The sequence below is a fragment of the Rhagoletis pomonella genome, unplaced genomic scaffold, assembly GCF_013731165.1.
Source record: "Rhagoletis pomonella isolate Grant_MI unplaced genomic scaffold, Rhpom_1.0 Rhpom_scaffold_00005, whole genome shotgun sequence".
Lineage (NCBI taxonomy): Eukaryota > Metazoa > Arthropoda > Insecta > Diptera > Tephritidae > Rhagoletis > Rhagoletis pomonella.
In genome coordinates this window covers 43,203,496-43,227,758 of record NW_023458559.1, presented here as the reverse complement: position 1 = coordinate 43,227,758, position 24,263 = coordinate 43,203,496, and the positions used below count along the sequence as shown (strand labels likewise).

The 24,263-nt window shown below is 36.4% G+C and overlaps 1 protein-coding gene across 1 annotated transcript in view; it reads right to left on the bottom strand.

The window, feature by feature from the left end:
- LOC118738995 (vacuolar protein sorting-associated protein 13D-like) overlaps positions 1 to 22,564 on the bottom strand; it is a 34,686-nt gene extending 12,122 nt beyond the window's left edge. Inside the window, exons 1-13 of the mRNA XM_036470071.1 lie at positions 22,328 to 22,564; positions 20,955 to 21,745; positions 19,767 to 20,885; positions 18,647 to 19,638; positions 18,432 to 18,571; positions 18,223 to 18,357; positions 17,291 to 17,918; positions 17,089 to 17,205; positions 16,619 to 17,006; positions 15,602 to 16,415; positions 13,641 to 13,893; positions 9,110 to 9,257; positions 2,322 to 5,792 (exon numbers count right to left, since the gene is read on the bottom strand). Coding sequence (XP_036325964.1) covers positions 2,322 to 5,792; positions 9,110 to 9,257; positions 13,641 to 13,893; positions 15,602 to 16,415; positions 16,619 to 17,006; positions 17,089 to 17,205; positions 17,291 to 17,918; positions 18,223 to 18,357; positions 18,432 to 18,571; positions 18,647 to 19,638; positions 19,767 to 20,885; positions 20,955 to 21,745; positions 22,328 to 22,424 — 9,093 coding nt within the window. The 5' untranslated portion in view covers positions 22,425 to 22,564. The remainder of the gene's footprint in view (positions 1 to 2,321; positions 5,793 to 9,109; positions 9,258 to 13,640; positions 13,894 to 15,601; positions 16,416 to 16,618; positions 17,007 to 17,088; positions 17,206 to 17,290; positions 17,919 to 18,222; positions 18,358 to 18,431; positions 18,572 to 18,646; positions 19,639 to 19,766; positions 20,886 to 20,954; positions 21,746 to 22,327) is intronic.
- Between the last annotated feature and the right edge of the window lie 1,699 nt (positions 22,565 to 24,263).

The window sequence follows — 24,263 nt, the reverse complement described above, 5'->3', positions numbered from 1 at the left end:
GAGCGAGAGAAAGTTTTTCTTACAAAACCTTTCATTATTGAATCATGCAGGCAAGCACTGAAAATTGTTGTTGTTTTTGGCTGTTTTTCGAAAATTTGTCTGAGTTTGTTGAGTTTTTCGTTGAATACGCTTTACATTTGCACTGCAGTTTCATTAAAAAAAAAATAATAAGGAAGCACCTGACGGAATTCGAAACCGGCACTTTCGGGAAGCTAACAAATAGTGGATGCTCCTCTGCACGTTCAGCCACTGCCGACAACGTATACATGCTTACAAATGTTCAACTTGAACAAATAAAATACAATTATTGCTTTTAAATAACAGGTTTATTCCACAAGCCACTCGAAGTCACTTCGAATTACACACACGTGTTCCACAAGTAAGTTTTAGAGTTTATTTGATATCCGCTGACAGTTTGAACTTCGCTCGAGTTTTTCTACAAGTAGCATGTGGAATAAGCCTAACATAATCTTTATCGAATGTTTTCCGGATACGAACACACGCGTTGCTTCTTGGACGTTCTTGAATACCTAAATGAACGAAAATTGTAGTCGTTTTCTGTTCATTTCCGGATGCGAAAAATTGTATGAGTTCGCACTGTCGTCAAAACTTGTGTGTGTTTTTTTTTTTTGCTGTCTGGGTTACTAGATCATTGCCATCGATGATGTAGTATTGTTTCACATTTATCGATATTGTTATCAATACCGTAATTTTTATCGATATATTTACTGTTACCGTTATTCCAATCGATATATCGGAGCCCTAACCGCCAAAAAGATGTAAGCGGCATTTGTTTTCAAAATTTTCTTTTTGATGCAGAAATGTTCCTAGAGCATCTAGATGCATTTCTGCAACAAAAATAATGTTTTAAAAACAAAGTCGCTTATATACCTGTTTTTGTCGGTTAGAGCTCGAGCTCGATTTTTTTTATCCATATGGGTGTTTAGTTCAGAATAAATTTATAATTTTATGTACTCGATATCGTGGTGACTTTTATATTATTTTCGAATTTTTAATCGTTAGCTTCATTATCTCCGACAGTTTGAGGTATTGAACAACAGTAAACTTATCAATTTGTTTTATTGTTACCTTTATCGATATACATATTTTATAATTCAATATCGATATGAATATTGGTATTATTATTATGAGATTTTTGTTGATATTGGCACTGTTACCGCTATTATTCTCATCTTCGTTACTGAACTTTTTATAGATTTCACAACTCATGTCATAATTTTTATACATACCCTATAAACAATTTGGCGAACGTTCGAAAATGACATTGGATATCCAATATGCATATCGAACTGAGAACGAACTCATAACCCCAACCTTAGTTTTCCAATGCTCATGGTATGTGGGAAATACACTCGAGATAGGTTCGAAAAAAAATTAAAACCATAGTAACAAGAGAGGAAGTGAAATCCAGCTCATTCTCGAAAGGAAATATAAGACAATCACTCTCCTTCATTAAAATTTCAATTTCGATAATGGGCTGGATTTCGAATTCATAAAGATGGAAAAACACATTGGATAACGAAGGTTCCGTTTTGTTGGAGAATGGCCAATTTCTCGAATCGAATATTAATTAATCTATTCCAAATTAGATAACGAAGGTGAGACTCGAAAAATAGATTGGTTTTCCGATCATTTTCGAATTGTTAACCAAGCCCGATATTTATTGGGTATGAATGTATATTTTTATTGCTGGCATCCATAGTGTTGTAACAGCGTTAACGATAGTTAGCGGTTTGGCTATTGATATTTTTTTTAAATGACACTGTGTCCGTTATCACTTTTTCATCGTTATTATGTTCTTTCTCTTCATTTATTAACATCTTATTTTTTTTTTCATATCGATAGCGTTAGGCATATTGTTAATGCTTTCACTATATATGTATTGTTATCGATTAAATACCGTTATTATAATTATAACTCTTTAGAAACACTATTGTAATCTTTATTATTTTGCCATCATTAAAATAATCGATTTACATACATATGTATGTATTAATATCTATCGTTGTTATATGTAATGCTATATTTTCAAATACTGGCATGTTAATCGATATCATTTTTATCACATTGGTTTTAACTATCTTTATTGATATCGATTTTGTTATCGACATATGCATATGTTATTATTTCGATATCGATAATTATATATATAAATATCTTTATCGAAGTCCTTATTATTATTGATAACATTACTAATGGCTTTCTCTTACCGAATTTTTATTACAAAAAATATTATAAATAGGTATCATTTTTGAAATCGCTATTATATATAAATATAAATTATTATTATTTTTTCTTACCGGATTATTATTCCCAAAACTACTGCCTAGTCGTATCTCCAGCGACGGCGATCCTTCCTGATCGGAGAAGGAGAAAAGCAACGGTGATACAATACGCGCCTGTTCGTGCTCGTCAAACTGCCCGGAACCCAAGCGATTTGTGCCCTCTTGTCTATACACCAATGGCAGTCCGGTACGGTTGATAATCCAAATGGGCGCACTAATAAATATCTCCATGCCTTTGCCTTGAAATGATTGTATTGAGACGCGCAAGTAGAGCTCGCGATTTAAAATATCGATCAATTTCAATTTCGGCTCCACAATACCAGTATGACCCATTGGTATTTTCAGCTGCCCTGACAACTTGTAGTTATCCAACGTGATGCTTAGTACAAAGGAATCGCAGGCATTTATGGTGTGTATATTCACAACCTCTGAAGGATTAATTCTCCCCTGTATATGACCGGAAATTTTGAAAAGCAAATCACAGGAAAGCATATTTTTCAGCTTCAAAGGTGGCAAGAGTGTAATTATGTGGCCCGGCGTATTAACATCCCTGTTCGGATACTTGACTTTCCGTATTTCGACGAGCGTATAAAAGACAGCATTACTCTTGCCATAGCATGAGAAGAGTTCATCTACCGAATCTTTTGTGCAGGTGGTCCACCTTATGCCGCAGGTACTGTATTCAAGTTCATCGCAACGATTAGTGCGCATAAGAGAATTTTTCCTCACGAAAACTGTTTTGCCCTCGGTAGCGCTCTCCACCAGCGCATCCGGGGGCTTTGTAGGTGAATACGGTCTAAAATAGATGAGCGCATCTACCAAACGTAGGGGCACACTTAGCTGCTCGGTGGGTTCGAGTAACGACAACGCAACGCTCTCCTCATGCTTGCCCTCCATTTTGAGTAGTACACGCTCATTCAGCCGATTGACGACCGTCAATGCCGAGCGTATTGTTATTAGTTTCTGTGCTGAACCGAACATCGATATGTCGAATACTATGCGTGTGCGCTTCTTATATTGCATATCCAGCGTGGAGTAACGAAAAAATATGCCCACTTTATCAATGGATATGGGCCCAATCAAGGTCCAGCCTTGAATTTGTACCAATATCTGATGTGTATTCAATTTGTGCGAGTTCATGTGCCTCAGCTTGGTTTGTGGGCCAAAGTCGAATGGTAGAATTTCGTTGGGCTGCACGGCCAACCAATTGCACATGATGTCCGTCTGATTGACCTCGGTACGTGTAATGCCGCCGGGCGAGGAGTAGAGTGTCTTAAAGAGCAACGGCTCGCCGGTGAGATTCTTAAGCGCGAATGGAACAAACGGCGAACGGCGCCGAAAACCTGTTAGCGAATCAGCGCTACTGCCACTACTGCTGCTATTTCCTTGCGCATAATAATCTTTAATCCAATTGTTGCGCACAATGTCGCAGAGTTCTATGAGCGTCGATGTGACATTCAATTTGAGCAGCTGCTTGCTACTTACTTGCATCACCAACATTTTCGGCACCATTAAAGTTGTGCGCGAATATTGCCAATGGGCTGAGCATTCCCACGGTTCAACTACCGGCTCCCAGCCGCTCAGCCGTCGATTATAGTAGTCACTAGCGAATATCGTTTCCAGACGGCCCTCCTGGTACAACGGTGTGCTGCGTCCTCCTTCCACTGGCGTCTTGCCGCTGCCCAGGCGCTGCGCCAACGTCAGCTGTGATAGTGCAACCTCCAGCAGCGGCACATCCGCATCCATGCAGTCATCAATAACACAAATAGAAATGCAGTTGGCGCTTATGAGCAGATCGTGCACTTTCAGGCAGCCTTTGTCGGTGCTTTTCAAGTGCTTTTGCTGTGACAGCCAGAGCGCGGCTTCGTTCAAATTATAATTGTTGACTTCCATGGCCTCCCAGCAATCCTTTTGCTTGAAACCCAAAGCAATTAGCGGTGCGATCATTTCAAAGTTTGCGTAATTGCTGCGGCTCAGTTGCTTTTGTGATGTCTTCGTTTGATTGGGTATTGATTGAAGCATTTTCGAAAATAATTTTACATCGTTGTAGGAGAGGCGTATGGAGAGTTGTTTGTGTATGATTACGTGGAAGCAGTTGCTTTTCAATTCCATATTCAATGAGAATGGATCGATAATGGAGAGCGCGCTTGCCTCTTCGGCGCCCAGTATGCAGGAGAATACCTCTAAATGATTGACGTCAATCGAAATGGGGCAGACGGTGTTGTTAGGCCTGTATTGCAACACCGTGGTGTTTTTCAAAATGATTGCATTTGTATCGGTCAGTTCCACATTCTCAACAAAAATCAATTCGGAGTCAGTGATATTCAAAATGATTTCAGAATCTGTTTTTACATCAGCTTCGTGCGTGGTTGAAGTTTGTTTCATCAATTTATTGCGCCACGATGGTGTCACTGACGTTGATATTGTGGGTTCCTCTTCGAGAAACTTTTTTATGCTCTCCAGACAGTCCAATATGGCCATGATGCGCATATTATTTAATAAAATTTTATACTTTGATGAGTTGCCACGTTTGCGGCTATGAATTTCCGCTTGTACGACGGTTTTCGAGAGATTATCACGCTTGGGTTTCAAAATATGACGGAATACATTTCGCGATACATGTTCGGGGCGTGAGTCGAGCACTAGCACCTCGCTGGACACTAAATCAATATCTTGCGAACCATCGCTGAATGAGTCAATTTGCAAGAACGATTTTATGAAATTTACACAGGCTAATGGTTTGGTTTCATTATCGTAGCTCTGTTGCTCAACCAGGGAAACAGAAACATTTTCCAACTGTAAATTGATGGACATTGTATTCCATACATGCACATCTAATGTCTCTGCTGAGTTGCAAGACTCGCTAGCCGAATTCAATTTATCGGCAGATTCATAGAAATTCTTCGAATAATTAAAGTACACATCATCAATCATTTCACCCAAATTGTAGCTGAGAAAGCCACGTAACAATTTGTGCTGTTGCAAATTCACAATGCCATTTAATTTTGAGAGTACACCCTTCACCGTTATATCCGAACAATTGTGACTCACAGCCGCATCTATGTTACGTTCTACTTGCAATTTGAGGTGACACGTCTCCTTGAAGAGATTATTGCCCAATTTGAGTATGGTGAAGTTGCCAATATTCACACATTCACATGGATTGTAGTTGAGCGTTTTATTTGTTTTCCAAATTCGTTCGCCGGAGAATAAATTCATATTGACCAAATCGATATGCATAACGTCGAGTATCTCATCCATGCCCCGTTCATCTTGCCGTTTGCTTACAACGCTCGAATCACTTGCAAAGTGAAATGCGTTTTTCAATGTAAACTCGCCAAGATCGGCAACTATAACCTGTGTACTATTATAGCTGAGTGGCAGCAGTACTATGGGCGAGGCGGCATGAATGCGAAGGCCAATCTTGATTGGCTTGGAGTTTATATCGGCTTGGCTTTCGGTCATTTTAATGCGCCTAATGACGGGCTGTAAGGAAGGAGGAAGAAAATAGAAAATACTACATGCAGTTGGTCTCTATAGGTTAAAATTGTAGTTGGTCTATTTAGCGTTAATGAATAATAAAGAAAAGCTACAACATTCAGAAAACCAATCAAAAAAGATCAGAAATAAACTCCATTGAATTTTCTTGTGAGTACACTTAATCAATTGACTTAAGATGGCAGATAAAAAATATCCTTAATTACTAAGCATGTAGTTATTAGAGCTGGGACTATCCGTATATTTGGATATTCGTGTATACGGATAAAATCCGGATATCCAGTTAGTATCCGTTCATTATGTTATCCGGATATTCGGATGTACGGTTAATAACCGTAATTCGTAAAATAAGTTCTTTCCGAAACTACTAACTATAGAGTTGCAAAGTTATTAACACAGAAACAAATACTATTTTATTGTTATTTTTTAGATTCGAATATCCGGATATATATACTCTTCTTAACCTGGATTAAACCAAATGGTAGCAATGAGACGATTAATCGACTTCCGAGTTAGTCGATTCAAAATCGACATCGACGGTTTGCTTCAATCGTCGAATACTTAAAAATACAAAAACATAATACAAATTGTTTCCTATATTAATAATGTGACCAACTATTTCACAGCTCAAAGAAGTACAGGTTAGGTTGGGTTAAGTTAACGCCGGGAGTCGATTACGACTCCTTAGAGTGCGGCTAATTTCGAGCTCACTGTTTGTTCAGAAGTACGAGCCAAAATGCTACCATCTTAGCCTCGCGAAAGTTGGACAGTCTAAAAGAAAGTGTGGAGATGATTCCACTTCATATTCCTGTTGACAGCTGATACAAAAAGATCAGTCGAAATTCCTAGTCCCCTGCATGAACACCAATCGTAAAATGGCCTATCAGAACCCCCATCACTAACCCTTGAGTGATAACGTGTTTTAAAGGCAACCGACACTTTTCCTACCGTTTCCTAAATGCTAGGCTTCAACGACAGCCGCCTAGTTCAGGTAACATTGAGCCAGATTAAAAAGGGTGTATAGAAACCGTCCCATAACCAAAAGTTCCACATCATCGAGATAGGCGATCACTTGGCAGCCCACTTTTTCCAGTTCCTCTAGAAGGTTGTTTACAACCGCAATCAAGAGCAAGGGAGAGAGAAAACCACTTTGTGGAGTGCTCATATTGACTCTGTCCTGAGTGCAGATGCCCTCCCACTCCGCCGCGACGGTTCTGTCACGAAGTAAGCTTATTAGGTTGGTTTCTACTCCAAGATTATACATATACTTGACTATTGCCTCTCGAGTAACATTGTTAAAGGCCTCCTCGATATCGAAGAAGGGTCCTACTGCATACTCTTCATGCGTGACGGCTTCCTCTGACCACTTTACGAATGTGTACAGGGCGGTATTCACCGACCTTTTCTCGCAATAAGCATACTGAGCTCTTGAAATAGTCACGAGAAATCGCGTTTCTTATGTACAGGTCTATCAGCCTTTCTAGCGTTTTTAGTAAAAGCGTTTTTATCAAAAACGAAGAGGCTAATAGGCCTAAAATCCCTAGGGGAAACATGAGAACCTTTTCCGGCCTTCGGGATGAACGCAACACTGACTACCCCCAAGCCATGGGGATGTACCCGGTCCTTACGCAGTTCGCATAAATACGATCCAACCAATTATAGCAATAGTACGGGCCGTGATTCTAACTGATTTTTTCCTAAGCGAATTAGTTGATATCGCTGAATTTCCCTTCGGGTATTTATCATTATAAAGAAAGGCAACATGTATCAAGAACGTTGCATATTTTTAGGCCTACAACAATTCCGACAATCGCTACACTAAATTTTCGTCGCCGAAATTCTCTAAATGAAAATCAGTGGGACCTAAAAGAATACAACATGGAAAAGTACAGATGCAGCGCATAATCTGCCAAATGTTGGAATCCGAATGCTGCAGCTCCACACCAGATCTCTCAGGCATTGCGGCCAGGCCTGCTAACTTGGCTCAAGCTGTGCCATTTTTGGCCCTGTTTTTCTTCTAACGGCACCAAATCTTTCAAATTGACACAAGAAGTTGGCACTTTTGAAAAATATTTATATTTTATTAAATTACGTTGAAATCCTTCACGTGTTCTACTTTTTCATCAACTAAAATTTTCTAGTTTCTAAAGTTTATACAACTGATTTAGTTAATTTTAGTATTGCCATTTTTGTTTTAGATGTGTATTCTATTGCTAAATGGAAAGGAAATACACAATCTTTTTCGATAAAAAACAATAGCACCTTATTTGACACTTTTATTTTTTATGAAAACTCATAGCGAATGATAGTTGGCAGCCCTGGTTGCGACTTTTCACGTTTTCAGCGTGTATCAGCGCTTTAATTTATAGATCATTGCAAAGTAGTTATTTTTTCAATTTTATTTTTTTGATCAAGAATAATCGTTAACTTTGGATTTCTATTTTATCGGACAAATGTAATCGTTATTTTGTGTTTTTTTTTATTTTTTCGATCAAAACTAATCGTCATTTTGGATTTTTTTCCGATTTAAATCTTTTATGATAGTAAAAAATATAATCTGAAAATAACGGTTACAATATGATTAAAAACCGTTAAAAAATTGATAAAAAAAAATAGAAATAAAAAAATATCGATTACACAGCCCCACATAAACAATGCCTGTGTACGGCTGTCCTCTGTCCATACAAAAAAGTGATGTCTTTTGACAGGAGGACCTCACCCGCATGTATTTTCATGCGCTAAGCACGAATCGGAAGTCCGTTTTACTTAAGTCAGGATTTTTGTCTAACCTCAAAAAAGTGCTTGTTACATAATATCCGCCATGTTTTTTTTTTGGCTTAGGAAAAAAGCCTGACTTGATGAAGTAAAAAGGACTTCCGATTCGTGTTCAGCGCATCAAAATACATAAGGAAAGGGTATTCCTTTCAAAAGTATATGACGCTTTTTTTACAGAAAAAATAATAAAATAACGATTACATTTGACCGGACAAATTTAAATCCAATTTTATAGGTTGAATTATGATTTTCATTATTATTAAGATCACAACCGTTATGGTCCCACCCTGAAGCACCGGGTGTGGAGTCCTACTCTTAAGCTGCATTTAAAAAATATCAAAGCTCTTGCACGCTGCACGAATTGTACTGTTTGCAAAGCTGTACCATAGGAAAACCTGTTTTTACCGTGCAATCCGTGCACCGTGCCAGGTCTTTGCAAGACTCCGAGAATACCCCTATGGGGATGGTGAGCAGAATTTGCCAACTAGAGCCTTATTATATTTTGATAATAAACAATTTAAAACGCTTACCGACTGCAACTCCAACAAATCTTTCAAAAATAAATGAATCTCCATAATAAATCTTTTGGTGTGTATATATCGCACAGATGACATTTGTATGCGCAATTTTGCATCCATATCCAGGGAACGTTCATTGGATTTTGTTTCCGGATTAAGTCTGAAAATAAATTTCGGTTAAGAATTAGTTTAGATTACTTTTGAAAGGATTGGAGAATAAGTAAAAAATTATATATTTCGTAAATATTGTTTCGTCCTTGATGAGAGATTGAGCAGCAAGTTTTGGCTCTTTTACTTCATAAAAAAAATATTGAATAGGAGCGGCGATAAGGATGACAACGAATAAGGTATCGATACGAATATATACAGACCACTCCGATAACGATTTCGGTACCAAATCAAATTATAACTAGTGAACCCGCTTGGCGTTAAAACGCCCAAAATTTAATTTCAAAAACTTGAATTATATTTCACATGTTAGTAAGAGTTGCAGCCGTTCATCAAATTTCGAATCACCCTATACAGTTGAAAAAAGTACTTAATTAAAAAAAATATACATAAAACTTTATCACACATCTACAGGCTGAGGTCTTTAATTTGACATTATAATTTTTGGAATTCCTTTTCAAAAGTATTCTCAAACTAAAATCTTCTTAAATCTTTTTCCTCTGACATTGTGATACACATGTATTTCAATAAACTGGCGAAATAATTTGAATTTGAATGTTCGAACAAATGGCAACCCTCATAAATAATGGTTAGAAATAAAGCGTTTTTAAACCCATTTCGACTGATCCCCATCTTTTGATAATTCAACCAACTTATTGAATAATTTGAATGTAACTTTTTAATGACTTAGCAACCCTCTTCAAGCATTCCAAAAGTTAAAACTAAAGATTTCTGAACATACTTTTGTTTGACTATTTTTTTTTTTCGTATAATTTTTTTATCAGTTAATTGACTTAGTGATTAGTTTAAAAAACGGGTGGCAGCCCCCTTCAAGCTTAATCCTTGTTAGCTCATCTTCGACATTGCGATATGTATTTTAATTAACTTATTAACTAGTGGAATTTGATTTTTCAAACATGTGGCAACTTGTTAAATAACTTGAATTTAACATTTTAACATGTGGTAATCCTCTTCCAACACTTCAAAAATATTCATAGCGTTCAAACTAACGATTTCTTGTAACTCCTTCGTTTGACATTCATATTTCAATATTTCATAAAACTTGTCTATAAGTAAACTAAATTCGACAATTCAAGTATGTGGCTGTGACTCTTTGAAATAATTTCAAACTACTACTTTTTGAAACCCCTTTTGTTTGGCACCCATATGGTGATACATATTTCCCTTACCTAATTCACTTAATTCGAATTGAATTTGATTTTTTAAATAGGTGGCAACCCTCCTATAGTTAAGCTAAGAAACAAAGCTTTTTAAAGCCATTTCGATTCATAACAATTTTTTAATAATTGATTTAATTGTTAAATAATTTGAACTTAATTTTTTAAAAGGTGGCAATTCTTTTCGAAAAAGTTAAAGCTTATAGCATATCTACAGCCCAAGCTCTTTAATTTGACACCCCACTTTTGAAAATCGAACGAACGGTACGGATTTGATGGTATTGATTATTGAAAATTTTGATTCTAATTGGTCAACAGGTGGCAACTCTTTTCGAAAAAATAAAACAAGACACCCCACTTTTGAAAATCGAACGAACGGTGCGGATCTTTTATGCGAAACAAAAAATGCCTTCGCGTTATATATATAGATGCCGATAAAGATAACTTTTAAAATAATGATATCGAGCTTAGAAAAAAAAAAGTAAGTGCGCCTGGGCCACACTGGAGAAGTGAAACTTACGTTACATACATATCTACTTTGTCTCATAATCAACATAATGTAAAACAGGTGTATTGTACTAAAAGTGGTCCGAATGGAATCATAAGGTATAAGTTTTGATCTAAAACTGGTTACAATGTCATGCAGTAGCGGACAACGGGTACAATTAACGACTTGCTGATATGTAGACTAAGTGGTCAACAAATTTTCATGTGCGACATTGGCATGCCGAGAGAGTATCCGCTTAGAACTGAGAACCCCGGTTCAAATCGCAGCTGGGGGCAAGTTTTTTTTTCTGTTTTTTCCCCAAAATTGGTTACAATGTAACGCAGAAGCGGACAATTGGTCCGAGCCTAGGACACTTAATGTTAAATGTAAATAGAATTTTACATATTGTTGGACCAAACTTTGGACTAGTTACAATCACTTGCAGTCTAGTTTGTGGGGTGCTCTAAGTCTATTCCGAGATCCTACAGGGTACATCTGCTGTTGCTTAGGGTTATATTTTTTGCCTTTTTCTATCTAGATCAGTGGTGCACAGCGTCGACTGAGCTACCACTACCAGCGCAACATTTTTGTCTTAGTATGTGTACACTAGCGAACGCAACATAATTCGCTGCTAGCGTCGCAACAGTTCGCTAGCTGCGCACACACGACTTGTATGTGACAGCCGAGTAGCTCCCGGAGACTCCCGTGTGCATCACTGATCTAGATACCTACCTCTGCCCCTGTTCGTTCTAATTACATTTATGTTATTCTGTTTTCCTTTATGTTAATTTTTATCTTTATACAAAATCGGTAACAAAATCGATAAATATATCTATAACAAAATCGATAGAAGTATCGATAACTATCGATAACAAAATTTGGTAAAATATAGACAACAAAATCGATAACAGAATCAATAAATATCGATACCAAAATCGATAAAAATATCGATAGCAAAATCGATAAAAATATCGATAGCAAAATCGATAAAAAATATCGATAGCAAAATCGATAAAAAAATTACGCCAACAAAATAGTTAAAAATATCGATTACAAAATCGAAAACAAATCGATAAAAATAGCAATAACAAAATCGACAAAAATATCGATTATCATATCGATAAGTCCCGAAAATATTGATAGCAAAAATTGATAAAAATATCGATACAAAATTTTGATAACAAAACCGATAAAAATATCGATTATTTTATCGATAAGTACCGAAAATCTCTAAAATCCCAAAATAGTTCCCAGATTGAGTCTCTGTGTCTCTCTCTATATCCTTTTCTCTTAAATTACATTTATTTTAATCTTTCTTCCCCTATCTTCATCTTTACTTTTATCGGTATCCTCATCCTCATCTTTGTTTTCACTTTTATGTTTATCATTTTCTTCATCTACATATTCCCCTTCACCTTTGCCCTTATTTATATAAGTGTTTAAATTTGCCTTGGTCTTCATTTTTGCCTTTATCTTTACGCATCTTTTTAAATATCAAATATAGAAAACTTGCATTTTTAGTTTTTCACTCTGACGTCAGTAATTCAAAAATGATTTCAAAAATTCAGAGAAATGTGCTTAGAGAAGAAGTATGCGTATAAAATTAATGAGGAAATCCTGTAGAATTTAAACAGATTGAAGTTATTGGTGCAGAAGGGCTGGTAAATATTGAAAATGTCATTTTAAAAAATTATATCCTTTAAATTTCGCAATATTTGGTTTTGAAAAAAATATTATTATATAAACTCGACAACATCCTCGAATTTCGTTCTTCTAACTATTTCAGCTTAAAAATTACTTATTCGTCCTTGTGAATCCAAAAAATTAAATTTTTTTTAATTCTAAAGAAATTTCTTATTGCACATATTTTTATTCTACATTGCATTGAATTTTTTTTTTTAAGTTTTGGAATTAATCATATCTTTCAAATTACAACGCCACTTTAAATAAAAAAGTAGGTTTCAAACCCATTTATTTATTATTTATTTCATGGTAGGAGAGCTTCTCAAACAATATAAAAGCAATTTTTCGACTCCAGTTGTTGAAAAGTAATGAATATCCCCGGGATTGTGACCCTAGTATGTATCAATATATAGAGACTGTGTTTGCTCATGTCGATATCGATTACAAAACTAATAATGGTATCTATAGCAAATGTTAATGAATAAACTGCATTACTTTGTTTGATCTGTTCAACATATCGATGGCAAATTCTGCACACCGCAAATAACCGTTAAATATTAAGATTTTACAAGCTTTTTTTCAACTTGCTATGTACGTACGTATGTATGTATGCTTGTTTGGGTCAAATCTTGGAATGAATTTTTAACTAACTTCCCGATAAGCTAGAGACTTGAAACTTTAAACCTAGCTCCGAACTCGATGACAATACAAAATGGAATTAATCGGCTATGTGGCACAGTGGTCGCGATATTTGCGAAACCCGTGTTTATGGTCCGATTTACGATCAAAAATTTATCGAAAAATTAAAAATTCCAAAAAAAAGGGACTTAATCGTAAAACTAAAAATCATAAAATATTGGTTACAATTTTTCGGAACAATAGAAAACCAATTTTAACGGTTAAATTATGATTTTTAATATAAAGACCATAACCGTTACAGTCCCTAGTTTAATAGCAAAGCGCCTTGAATGCTTAGCAGACCGATATCGTCGAAATCAATGAAAAAATTATGAACGTATGTACTTACTTTTTATATGAAAAACTCATTGCTTCCGGTCCAGCAGTGGAAAATTTTTCACGATACAAATCGCCAAAATGCGTCAGATCATACAACGAAATAGATTTGAGGCGTCCCTCCACTGATTTCAGATCTTTATTACTGGTGATTTTGAAATGCGCATGTGATATGTTAGCCTTGGAAAGCTCAACTTCATTTCGCACCAGTATCAAATTTAATGAACGCACTGACACCTTCAATTCGCCCAGTGAAATTGGTTCGTCTGTGAAAGGAGAAGTGGAACAAACACAGGAACGTCGTAATAGAAAGTGTTAAGATGAGCGCAAGTGTAACTATTTTTTTTTTTTAAGGCTTTGTGGATCTAATGTGTGCAAGTGCAAAGTATAACTATTTATTATAGTAAGGTAACACGGTTCAACTCAATTGGGTCGTATTTTATCTCAAAAACGGGGCCGACCTCATCTTATAGATTTTTTGATGCTGATTTAAGTGCGTTTACAAAATTTTTTTAGCACGTCCAGTTTTTGAGAAAAGAAAAACTGGTGAAGTGTCGAACAATGGCAAATTTCAAAACTTTTATCATAAAATTTCGACGAATGTAGTTTTTCCGACGAAAAAAAAACACGTAATAATAATTAGAAATGAGTGAAAAATTAAAAAAAAAACTCAGTTCTTCAATAATACGCACTTGTTTTCTCACAGATATGAAAATCTCAATCTATGAATTTATTTTAAAAACACAAGTGATTTCATGAACAAATCTACATTAAAAAATCAATGAGACAGGTTCTACAATTCACTTCCGAGTGAATTTCAACCCCTTTCAATATGAATTCAAAGTGGCTTCGGTTGGAATTCACTCGGAAGTGAATAACAGAACCGGCCTGAATATCCCAGAGTCATCATTAGCCAGTTGTTTGTCTCTTAACACTTTCCGCGTTCTGGAATGAAATCCTCAAACAATGTTTTTTTGTGGATCGCATTATCATCGCTTTTCAAGGTCCAGCAATAGTCAGCAAGCATGTCGTATACGATCTTCAAAAGTGACACAACTCAAAATTTGGCATTTTTGAAATAATGCGCTTATTTAAAGAATATTTATCTTAAATCAGTTTTTATTAACAAAAATTATTTAATTTTTATGTTGCTAGCAAGACGAGAAAGGTTTGAATAGTAATGAAAATGAAATGAATGACGAACCACAAAAATCACTTAAATCTAAAATTTCCAAAATTACGAAGATGAAATGAACACAGTCCAATAAAAGGTAATAACACAAATACAAACCCAACACAGGGCGTTCATTTACCTTTCAGTAAAGGCTTTAGTTAAAATTTGTTGAAAAAACTTAAGGTAAAGTCTCCCTTGCCCATATGATTAGCAAGCGCTACGAAATATTTTTTTTTTCGCATTTTCTAACGAACGTGTAATTTTGAGTTGTGTCACTTTTGCAGATCGTGTGCGATATGGAGGTTTGATTTCCTATCATAACACTTCTCCATAGGAGCTATGTCCGGTGGTCGTTTTTTCTTGGGAAAAACTACGTCCAAGTTTAATTTTTTTTTTTTTAATTTGCCATTTCTCCACACTCCAACAGTTTTTTCTCAAAAAGTGGGCGCGCTAGAAAAATTTTGTAAATGCACTTCAAATCAGCATCAAAAAATCTATAAGATGAGGTCGGCCTCGGTTTTGAGATAAAATACGACCAAATTTTATTGGACCACGTAATTTATCAATGCCCAATGAATTGGAAATATACATAACGCGAAAACTTAAAACTTATTTTTCGTGAGAGGCGTTTAAAGTTTTCAATTTGCTCCCAAATGTAGGGAGATATATATTGAACATAATGTGAAGCAGCTACATATAAAGTGTAGTTCTGCATCATCTGCTCAAAAATTTCGTTTTTGGAGTTATGACAGTATTTTAGTAATATATAAATATATATAAATATAGCACCATACACTTACCCTCACTGTGTTCACTTCTCGTAGGTACCGTACTCTTTACTTCGTATGACGATACCATGCCAAAGAAATCGAAAATCGTAAACCATCTGCATACCGAAACCGTTAAATTAAGGCAATTGAAATCGATAGAACTCTTAGTTTCGCTAACAGGTTTACCATTCGCTTCCGTCACTATTTGTGTCCGTGACTTGTAGATTACTAACTTATCATCGGCGGCGGCTCTCGTTGTATTGCCACTGCTTAAAGCCTTCTTCACCGGCGTCTGTGCAGCGGACAAGAAGGATGGATGGTTCAGTTTACATGGCATGGAATGGGATAATTCATTTTGTTGTAAATGTATGTTTGTGAGATTTGGACACGATAAACATTTTTCAGTCTTGTAAATTATCTCCTTTTCAGTGGATGTTGAATCAACCATATTACGAAAACGTGAATCCATAGCACACTTCAAATCCTCCATAACGATAGAACGCAACAATACTTCTAAATTAGTAATATCATTCAGCTGATTGTATTGCAAACTAAAATCACGAAATGTAACATCGATCAATGAGTTATTGAGCTTATTTTTCAAGTGTATTTGAAATATCGGTACGGAAAATGTTAAATTTGTTTCAAAAGTTTCTTCGAAACCCACGAATTCATTGATTTTGTCTTTAGGTGCACTATCTGGCTGATCGACAGATATTGCGGCGTTTGAATCGGGATAACCGTTGCTGCGCCATTTGGAATAGGAGTTCAAGGTGTCGAGTACTTGTTCGTATTGACTACGCGACAATGAAACTTGCAAGCACTGTGTAATGCTGCCTTCCACCTATGGGTATGTGTAAAGGGGAGAAAGTATATTAATTATTTTTCTTAAAGTGAATCTTCTTTTACGGCATTAAATCAGAAGCAATGCACAAATGACTGCCATATGAAAAGAACGAGCAATGAATCGAGCAAAGTTCCACATTCGTAGTGTAGCCGGCCACACTCATTATTCTTTGGATTTTTTCCAACTTTTCATCTACTTACATTTAGTTTATTACGCAGCGTCCAGTAAATTTCCTTTTTGGTTTTTGTAATATACTTAGTCAACTTGAATAGCATTGCTGTATCGTGTAATATTGGCACAGCATCAGTATTACAAGCATACAATTCGTTTACCTTCGGCAATGCTGCCGAAAAGCCCAACTCTTTTCGCTTCGATGTATTCAATGAGAACAAATTTATGTTACGTATATCAATGAAGTAATTATCTTTGGCCCACATATTAAGATTCTCCGTCGATTTCGAAATTGATATCTCATTCTCTTCATGAGTATTGTAAGCAGTAATTTTGCCTAAATTAGCAACGAGTACATCTAAGCTATCTCCAGAACGTGGCAATACCAAAACGGGTGTGTTCAATACAATATCAATGCTGCAATGGGAAGAAATGCGCATCTTAATGGACTAAAATGTCATAGCTAAAAAGGAAGGTAGTAGTCGCAAACATAACTTACGATATTCGACCGGCAGTGCGCAAGTTTTCAGTCTCAGTTTCAGTAGTTTTTTGTATGTGTTGCACAAGTTCCTTCGCCATGTCGCTTGCTTTGTTTCGTATAGAAGTGGCAAAATTTCTAAAAACCAAAAAAATAAATAAATTGGGCAGTCCCTTATAATACATATTATATGGTTTTAAAATTACAAAACGAAGCGACATACTTTAGGTAATGCTTAAATTGCGATATGCACATATTTATCTCCTGTATGAAACGTGGACAGTGCACATACCACACCGAAGCCATGCGTATTTTCAAATTCGGCGTTGAATCTTTTTGACAGTAAATTTGGAAAGACAAAGCATTCAATTGAGCATCACCATAGTTGTCATTGTACAGCTCATTGGTGAGCGTATTGAGTAGTTCATGTTTGTAAAACTCAGGCGTATCGTTGGTGAGTGGATCTTTGCCAACGGAGAAAATGCGCTGATGATTAATGCCCTCCGGCGTGATGTCGATAATTTGTACGCCACCCAATGAACCTATGACGCTTATATCTTCCCCGAATGTTGCGTGTATTTTAGCTTCGCTCATAGTTAGCGTACCAACTTTACGTCCCACAGAAAATTCTCCTTTATTTATGCTACGCAAAACTAAAATATTTAAACGATGAAAGTCAAAGCATATTTCTGTGCGTAAATTAGTTGAGGCGCTGGCACGCCTTTTGTTAGCGGTGTGCGTATTTGTGTCGGTAGCTGCAAGATTGTGTTGATTACGGCGAAATATCGCTTCGTGGGTATTGTGTAGGCGCTTTGCAAAGCCTAGTAGCTCTACAATGGTTTCTTGATTGGCTGCATAGAAGGAGGAAATTTTAGTTACAATAAAATCAAAGAGAATTGAAATATAGAAATTTAATTAACTCATTAACACTCAATATCGAAATATATGGAGGTGTATTATTTTGTGCTCTTTCAGTTTGGGTTATGATAAAAATATTTACGACGAATCGATTATTAGCTATTTTAAGGCAAATCTCCCCCTTTGCAGGGGAGTACTTACAAACTATTTACTTTTGATCTAGTGTTCATATTTGTACGGGGTAGAATGAACAGTAAGTTTTAATAGGAAGGGTTTTTTTTGTCAGTCACAACTCACCAATAATATCTAAATTGTTGAATGCGATATTTGCAATTTGTAGTGAATCATTTTGATCGCTAGAGTCAATTAAATTTAAGTCAATATTTATGAGTGCTTGCGTTTCATCATAATCCATAGCAAAGTATTTTCGACCTGGAAATCAAATAAATAGAAAACGGTCAAATACTTAACTAAAAATTCAATATAGTCAAATGGACTTCACTCACCACTTTCCAGCGCACTGAGTGCTCTGTTTATCGTAAGCGGACTTGTGCAACGTTCCGCGCCCAACATAGGATCCGGCGAAGATGGTGATGTAGGCGAGCAGGGCTTACTCTGCTTCAAACTACCCGAAATGCTATCCATGCTGTGCAAAGCGATTTATTTTTTGTATTTCATAGAATTATCTCTCTGTTTTGTAACATTTATTTGCATTACTCACCCCACGTGCCGATGACTTGCCACCAGTAGCTCAAAATCTGGGCCGAAAGACTGTATAGCATCAACCAATAGTAAACCATGTACAGACATACTAATGTGGGTATCCTCCGAACGCTTCGTAATACCTGCGCGCGCACCAACTACTTGCAACTCAGCTATGCTACGCTCCAAGGATTGCACTTCTAGTGTCATTTGTCCAATTACAAATTGTACTACCATCAGATTGGTATTGAGGAAATTAGGTGGCGCCTCTGGAACATGTCCATTTACAAACAAATTTTCTTCTTCTACACCTAAGCCACCGGCCACTCCTATACCGACTGTTTCAACGTAGCTGTTTCCATTAACGTTTTCATTCATCGCAAAGCCAACTGTTATGATAGGATAAAGTATCTTAAAGAATTCATTTAATTTTTGTTCATTAAGATGTGCCACTATCTTGGGTAGCGTGCCATACAGCGTTAGTGAGGGATAATCAGGATCGATAGTGTAAATCACGCGACGCTCCAACTCCAAGCAAATGCTGAACCTTTCTAGCAAATGAAAATTTGATGTATGCTTTGTGCAAGCGTGATTTCGTTCACGATTTTTACAAACGATCACTTGCATATCAGTTAGGTTTATAGAGTATTTATCATAGATTTTCCTATGGAAGGCACTTTCTAGACCAGTATCCGCATTAACAATTGAGGTGGAATTTTGACACAGCGTAGGCGACTCAATCAAACTAATTTCCGATCCTGGTGGCGTCGAGCAAGGTGTCATGAAATCCTCATCTTCACTATCCAACTTTTCTAATTTTGAGGTTATTTCACTTACAGCTGCACTATCGCGACCAGCTACAGTCTCTTTCTTGCGACATTCATTTTTGAGCATTTGAAAACGTCCAAAATCGACTACTACCACGCCAGTGTTTTTTTCCAAATGATTTTGAGCAAAAATTATACGTGGTGCAGAAATGTCGATTTCAAGTGACCAAGTCGAACGAAAATCCTAGGAAAGTATTAAAAAATTTATATTTGTGTTTTTAAGCCACTTAAGTGACAAAACAATGAGCGAGAGAAATAAGCTACTATGCCTTTATCTTTATATGCATACCTCTTTCGAGTCATAACACTCACCTCATTACCTACTAAATACTGCTGCCAGTTTTGTAGGAACTTCAGTCTATTGTGCTGACCCTTAGCCAACTTATGCTGCAAGTAAACTTCATTCACCGGCCTTACAAAGAATGACTTTAAGCAGTCAAATGCATTCTTATTGTATACAATATCTAAACTACGAGATTTGATAACCAACCGCATATCGGACTGTACATCCGGCGGCCCTTTTTCATAGCGTAGTTGAAACCAAGGCTCAGGTGCCGAGTCAACTTGTTGCTCCTTTGTAAAGAATCGTTTGAAATCTATAAGTTGGTAGCCTGTACTGGGCGGCGTTGGCTTGCTCGGCAGCTCATCGAATTGTGGTTTTACCAAAAATGGAAATTCGGTATTTTTAGTAAGCGTATCTTTAAGACAAACTGAGCCCAATGATATACCAATGGCATACGAGCTGAACTTCGGCTTCATTTCAAAAAATGATATAAGTTTATGAAAATCCATTTCGAAATTAACTATTGTCTCTCTAGTAACCGCATCTACTGTGCTAACTATTAATTGTCCATCGACTAATATAAAGCTAAAGTAGCCAAAAATCGCATCCCTCCTTGAGAAGGGATCATTTTCCATTGTATCTTCCAGCGCGTTGAGTATATCATTTTCAATCTTCTTGTAGGCCTCATCCTGCGCTGGCACGACACTAGCTTCAGTATTGCCATACCAGCCCCACCAATTAGGAAACCAATGAAATAACATACTTTGTCCATGATCTATATTGCTCGCTTTTAAGTGCACATCATTTGTGAATATATTCGTTCGGCAAACAGTTCGTAACGTATGTAATTCATGTAGCTCTCGTGACTTTTCCATATGCGCCTTAAACTCTTTTTCCTCAACTGTGATATTTTCATTTGGATTGATTAATAGCCGCTTATAAATTCGCATATAACGGAGATTTTCTCTCAATTTCAGCCATTTACTTTCAGTACATTGGTGTTCGAAGCCATGGCATTTGGCAGCATATTTCCACCAGAGCACAGCATTTTCAAATACGGTACAACATGGACGCATTAGTTTGTACGTGCGCTTGCGATTAAGTTGTCGCAAGCCGTATACACAGTCCACAATTTGTTTATATTGAAGCTGTAAAGTAAACCAAATTATAATTACTTAAAAAATACCTGAACATGTTTAAAATATATATGTACATACATCACTAACAGCCACTTTCACCTCTTGCACCAAAAATTCGCAATTCAAACGTGGTTTCGATTTGGAGCGTAACGCTTGCTTGCAACACTCACGCTTGAAGTGTGCCCGCGCGCTTATTGGATGTAGTATATAATTATGCTTACTCGCGTCGCACACCTGATTCATGCGCTCCAACAGCTCCTTCGATAACAATTGTGAACACTTGTTATCCTTCGTCATGCGATCCCAATACAATGACAAATCTTTCAATTCAATTAATTTATATGAAACATTTTGATCATTGGGTGTGCTCGAACGCGCTTGCCAATTGGCGTCACAGCTTTGTACGGTGAGTGAATTAATTTTAATGCCAGCGGCAAATTGCACTCCAGAAACAGTTAATGCATCTTCATATCGTATATGTACATCGTTGATTTTCAATTCAAGATTCTCTAAAATATTCGTGGCCAAGGTGGTCCCGTAATTCAGCCAACTTGTGTAGGATTTCGAGTAATAGCTATCGATTTGATAGCCATTCTCCACGCGCCACTTTGCTTCTTTGGCATCAAGTTCAGCAACTTTAAATTCATACTCGGCAAATTTCTCTTTATCATCATCCCAGTCATCGATGTCTTTTGGGCCGAATACGCCATAAACTCTTTCGATGATTATGCACCATGGCGCAGTGCGGAATTGACGCACTGGTATCTGTAATTTTATTTTGCCAATATTGCCCGAGTGGGCTTGCAGTGGAATACCGAATGAGCGTAGTGCATCTTTACGAATTGGTACATTTTCTAATTCGACTTCGCCTGGAAATGTAAATAAATAAAAGGTTAAATGACATGTACCTATAGAAGCCAATGAGTTTTCTTACTATTTCTTATCAAAATAAATGGGTATAAAACAGGATGACATAAATGCAACATAAACAATTCGATTTTGTTGTGAAAAGTATGGCAACCAGCACACACAAAATGATCTATTGATCATATGAAGAAACATGCAGGATGTATTGCATGCAACCCCGCAAAGAGGGTCAGATGACTAATTGTTTTTAATTGCTACAAAAAGGAAGGTACCGGCATGCAATGAATAAATTAAAAACGCAATTAATACCAAAGAACTGAAATGAATATTTATGTATATACATATGTAGATACAAGTGATGTTTTTCAATATGCACTAAATATAAATTTGGATCTTTTTTTTTAGTCTTGCAATCACAACTGCCCCACCTCCAACAATTCCGTACCGCTAAAGAAACCATATACACACCGTTTTTTGCACTTAATAAGCACAATTTTGCGCGTTAAAATTTTATCAAGGAAAAACAACTGTACTCCATCCAATTTTAACTGAGACAGAACTCACAAACCTTTTTATAAACTCACCTGAGAGCAGTGCCACCGACAATTGTTGTGGATTGAAATCTTCCAAATATTTGCCAAGATATGTATTTAATACCCAAGATATTAATTCGTTCAACATTGTTTGTCTTTTTTTGCACTATTATTAGAAATCCTAGTAAGCAAAAGCGAAACGCTTTGTTTACCAGAGATCACGATTTCATAATGAAAATGACAGCATTGACCAAGAATTAGGGATGGGCAAATCGTTGCCTTGAAAATCGTATAAAATATTAAAAACACGAAAACGACCGTCTTGTTTAACAAACCAATGGTGATTTTTGATTGCACATTTATTGTGCAAGGAAATATTGGCTTTGATTATTGGAAAACATATTTATACAAGGTGGTGTTAATGGCGAATTTAGATTTTCGCCGAGGTAAATACGTCTTAATGTCAAAACGATGTGTTTGTTGTAAAATGAATTCGCCTTGTTTACAACAAACACATCATTTTGACATTCAGTAGCACCGCGGCGAAAATTTAATTCGCCATCAACACCACCTTGTATAAATTCGCCTTGATAAATTCTGATTAATCCCGTTCATACCGTTCCAAAAAAGCGAAATACACCACACAAGCGGCTGCTCCAAGACGAATTTATACATACTTCAAACCAAGGCGAATTTATACATACTTCAACCAAGGCGAATTTATACAAGGTGGTGTTACTGGGGAATTTAGATTTTCGCCGCGGTACTTATTAATGTCAAAATAGTGTCTTTGTTGTAATATGAATTCGCCCTGTTTACAACAAACACATCATTTTGACATTAACAAGTACCGCGGTGAAAATCTAAATTCGCCAGTAACACTACCTTGTATTCACCTTGCCACCTTGTATAAATTCGCCTTGCTTCAAACCTACTTTTCCCATTTCGCCATACACCATGCAAACATGACTCGTCGAACCAAAGAATGCTAAAAATTATTCCTCCTTATCATAAGTTTCATTTTTCCCCAACCGGTTCACTTTTCACTCTTGGTTTCCATGGTTTTACAATGGACGGATGACAAATTCTCGGGTAAACTTTTTTTCAGGCGAAACACAGGATAAGGCAGATTATTTTCTTCCATTTTCCTTTCTTACGTCCTCACACGGTGAAAATTCCATTGCAAAAATGCATACACAACACAAATAGCTTGAAGCAAAGAGATATTTCGCTTGGTTTGTAAACCCGCTTGTGTTGTGTAATTCGTTCTTTACAGCTATAAAATAAGTATCGATTATTTAGTCGAATTATATTCATGCGCTGCTACACAAACATCTCGAATTGTTTTGCTTTCTGTTCTTCTATAAACAGATGTTTTCTGTTTTGTTTTGTTTATGGTTTCGTTTCCCTGTCGCTATTTCCTTGTTGTCTCTTCAGTGTTGCATCTTTTTTAATTATGTCTTTATTATCACATGTTAGCAAATTTTAAAATTATATTGCTAGCAAGCGTCAGACTGCCTCAATGATTTTACCTTGTAATGTTCTTATCATGGTCCACTACGGTTTGAGGTTTATAATACCAGCCCACGTAGTTATGGCTGTTGAGTTGGTTATCCTGATAACCCGTATTAGCTACAAACATGCGCTCAAAAATTGCTTTAATATTTTTCTTTATGCTTCGTCTTCATATTCTTTGTTTACTTTTGGTTCATTTCAAAGAAAATAACATTACTTTGTTCTTTGTAGTTGGATCATTATTAGGAATGTTCGATATCGTATCGATTATTCGGAATATCGATATTTTATGTTACGATAACTTATAATTATTGGCCCGTAGTCATAGTCAAAATAAAGTCGACTTTAAAGTTAGTTGCAGCTTTTTTGACAGATATCCCATTGAAAATTATGTCAAAAAGCTGCAATTAACTTTAAAGTCGCCTTTATTTTGACTATAACTACGGGCCATTGTTTATTTATTTATATTTAA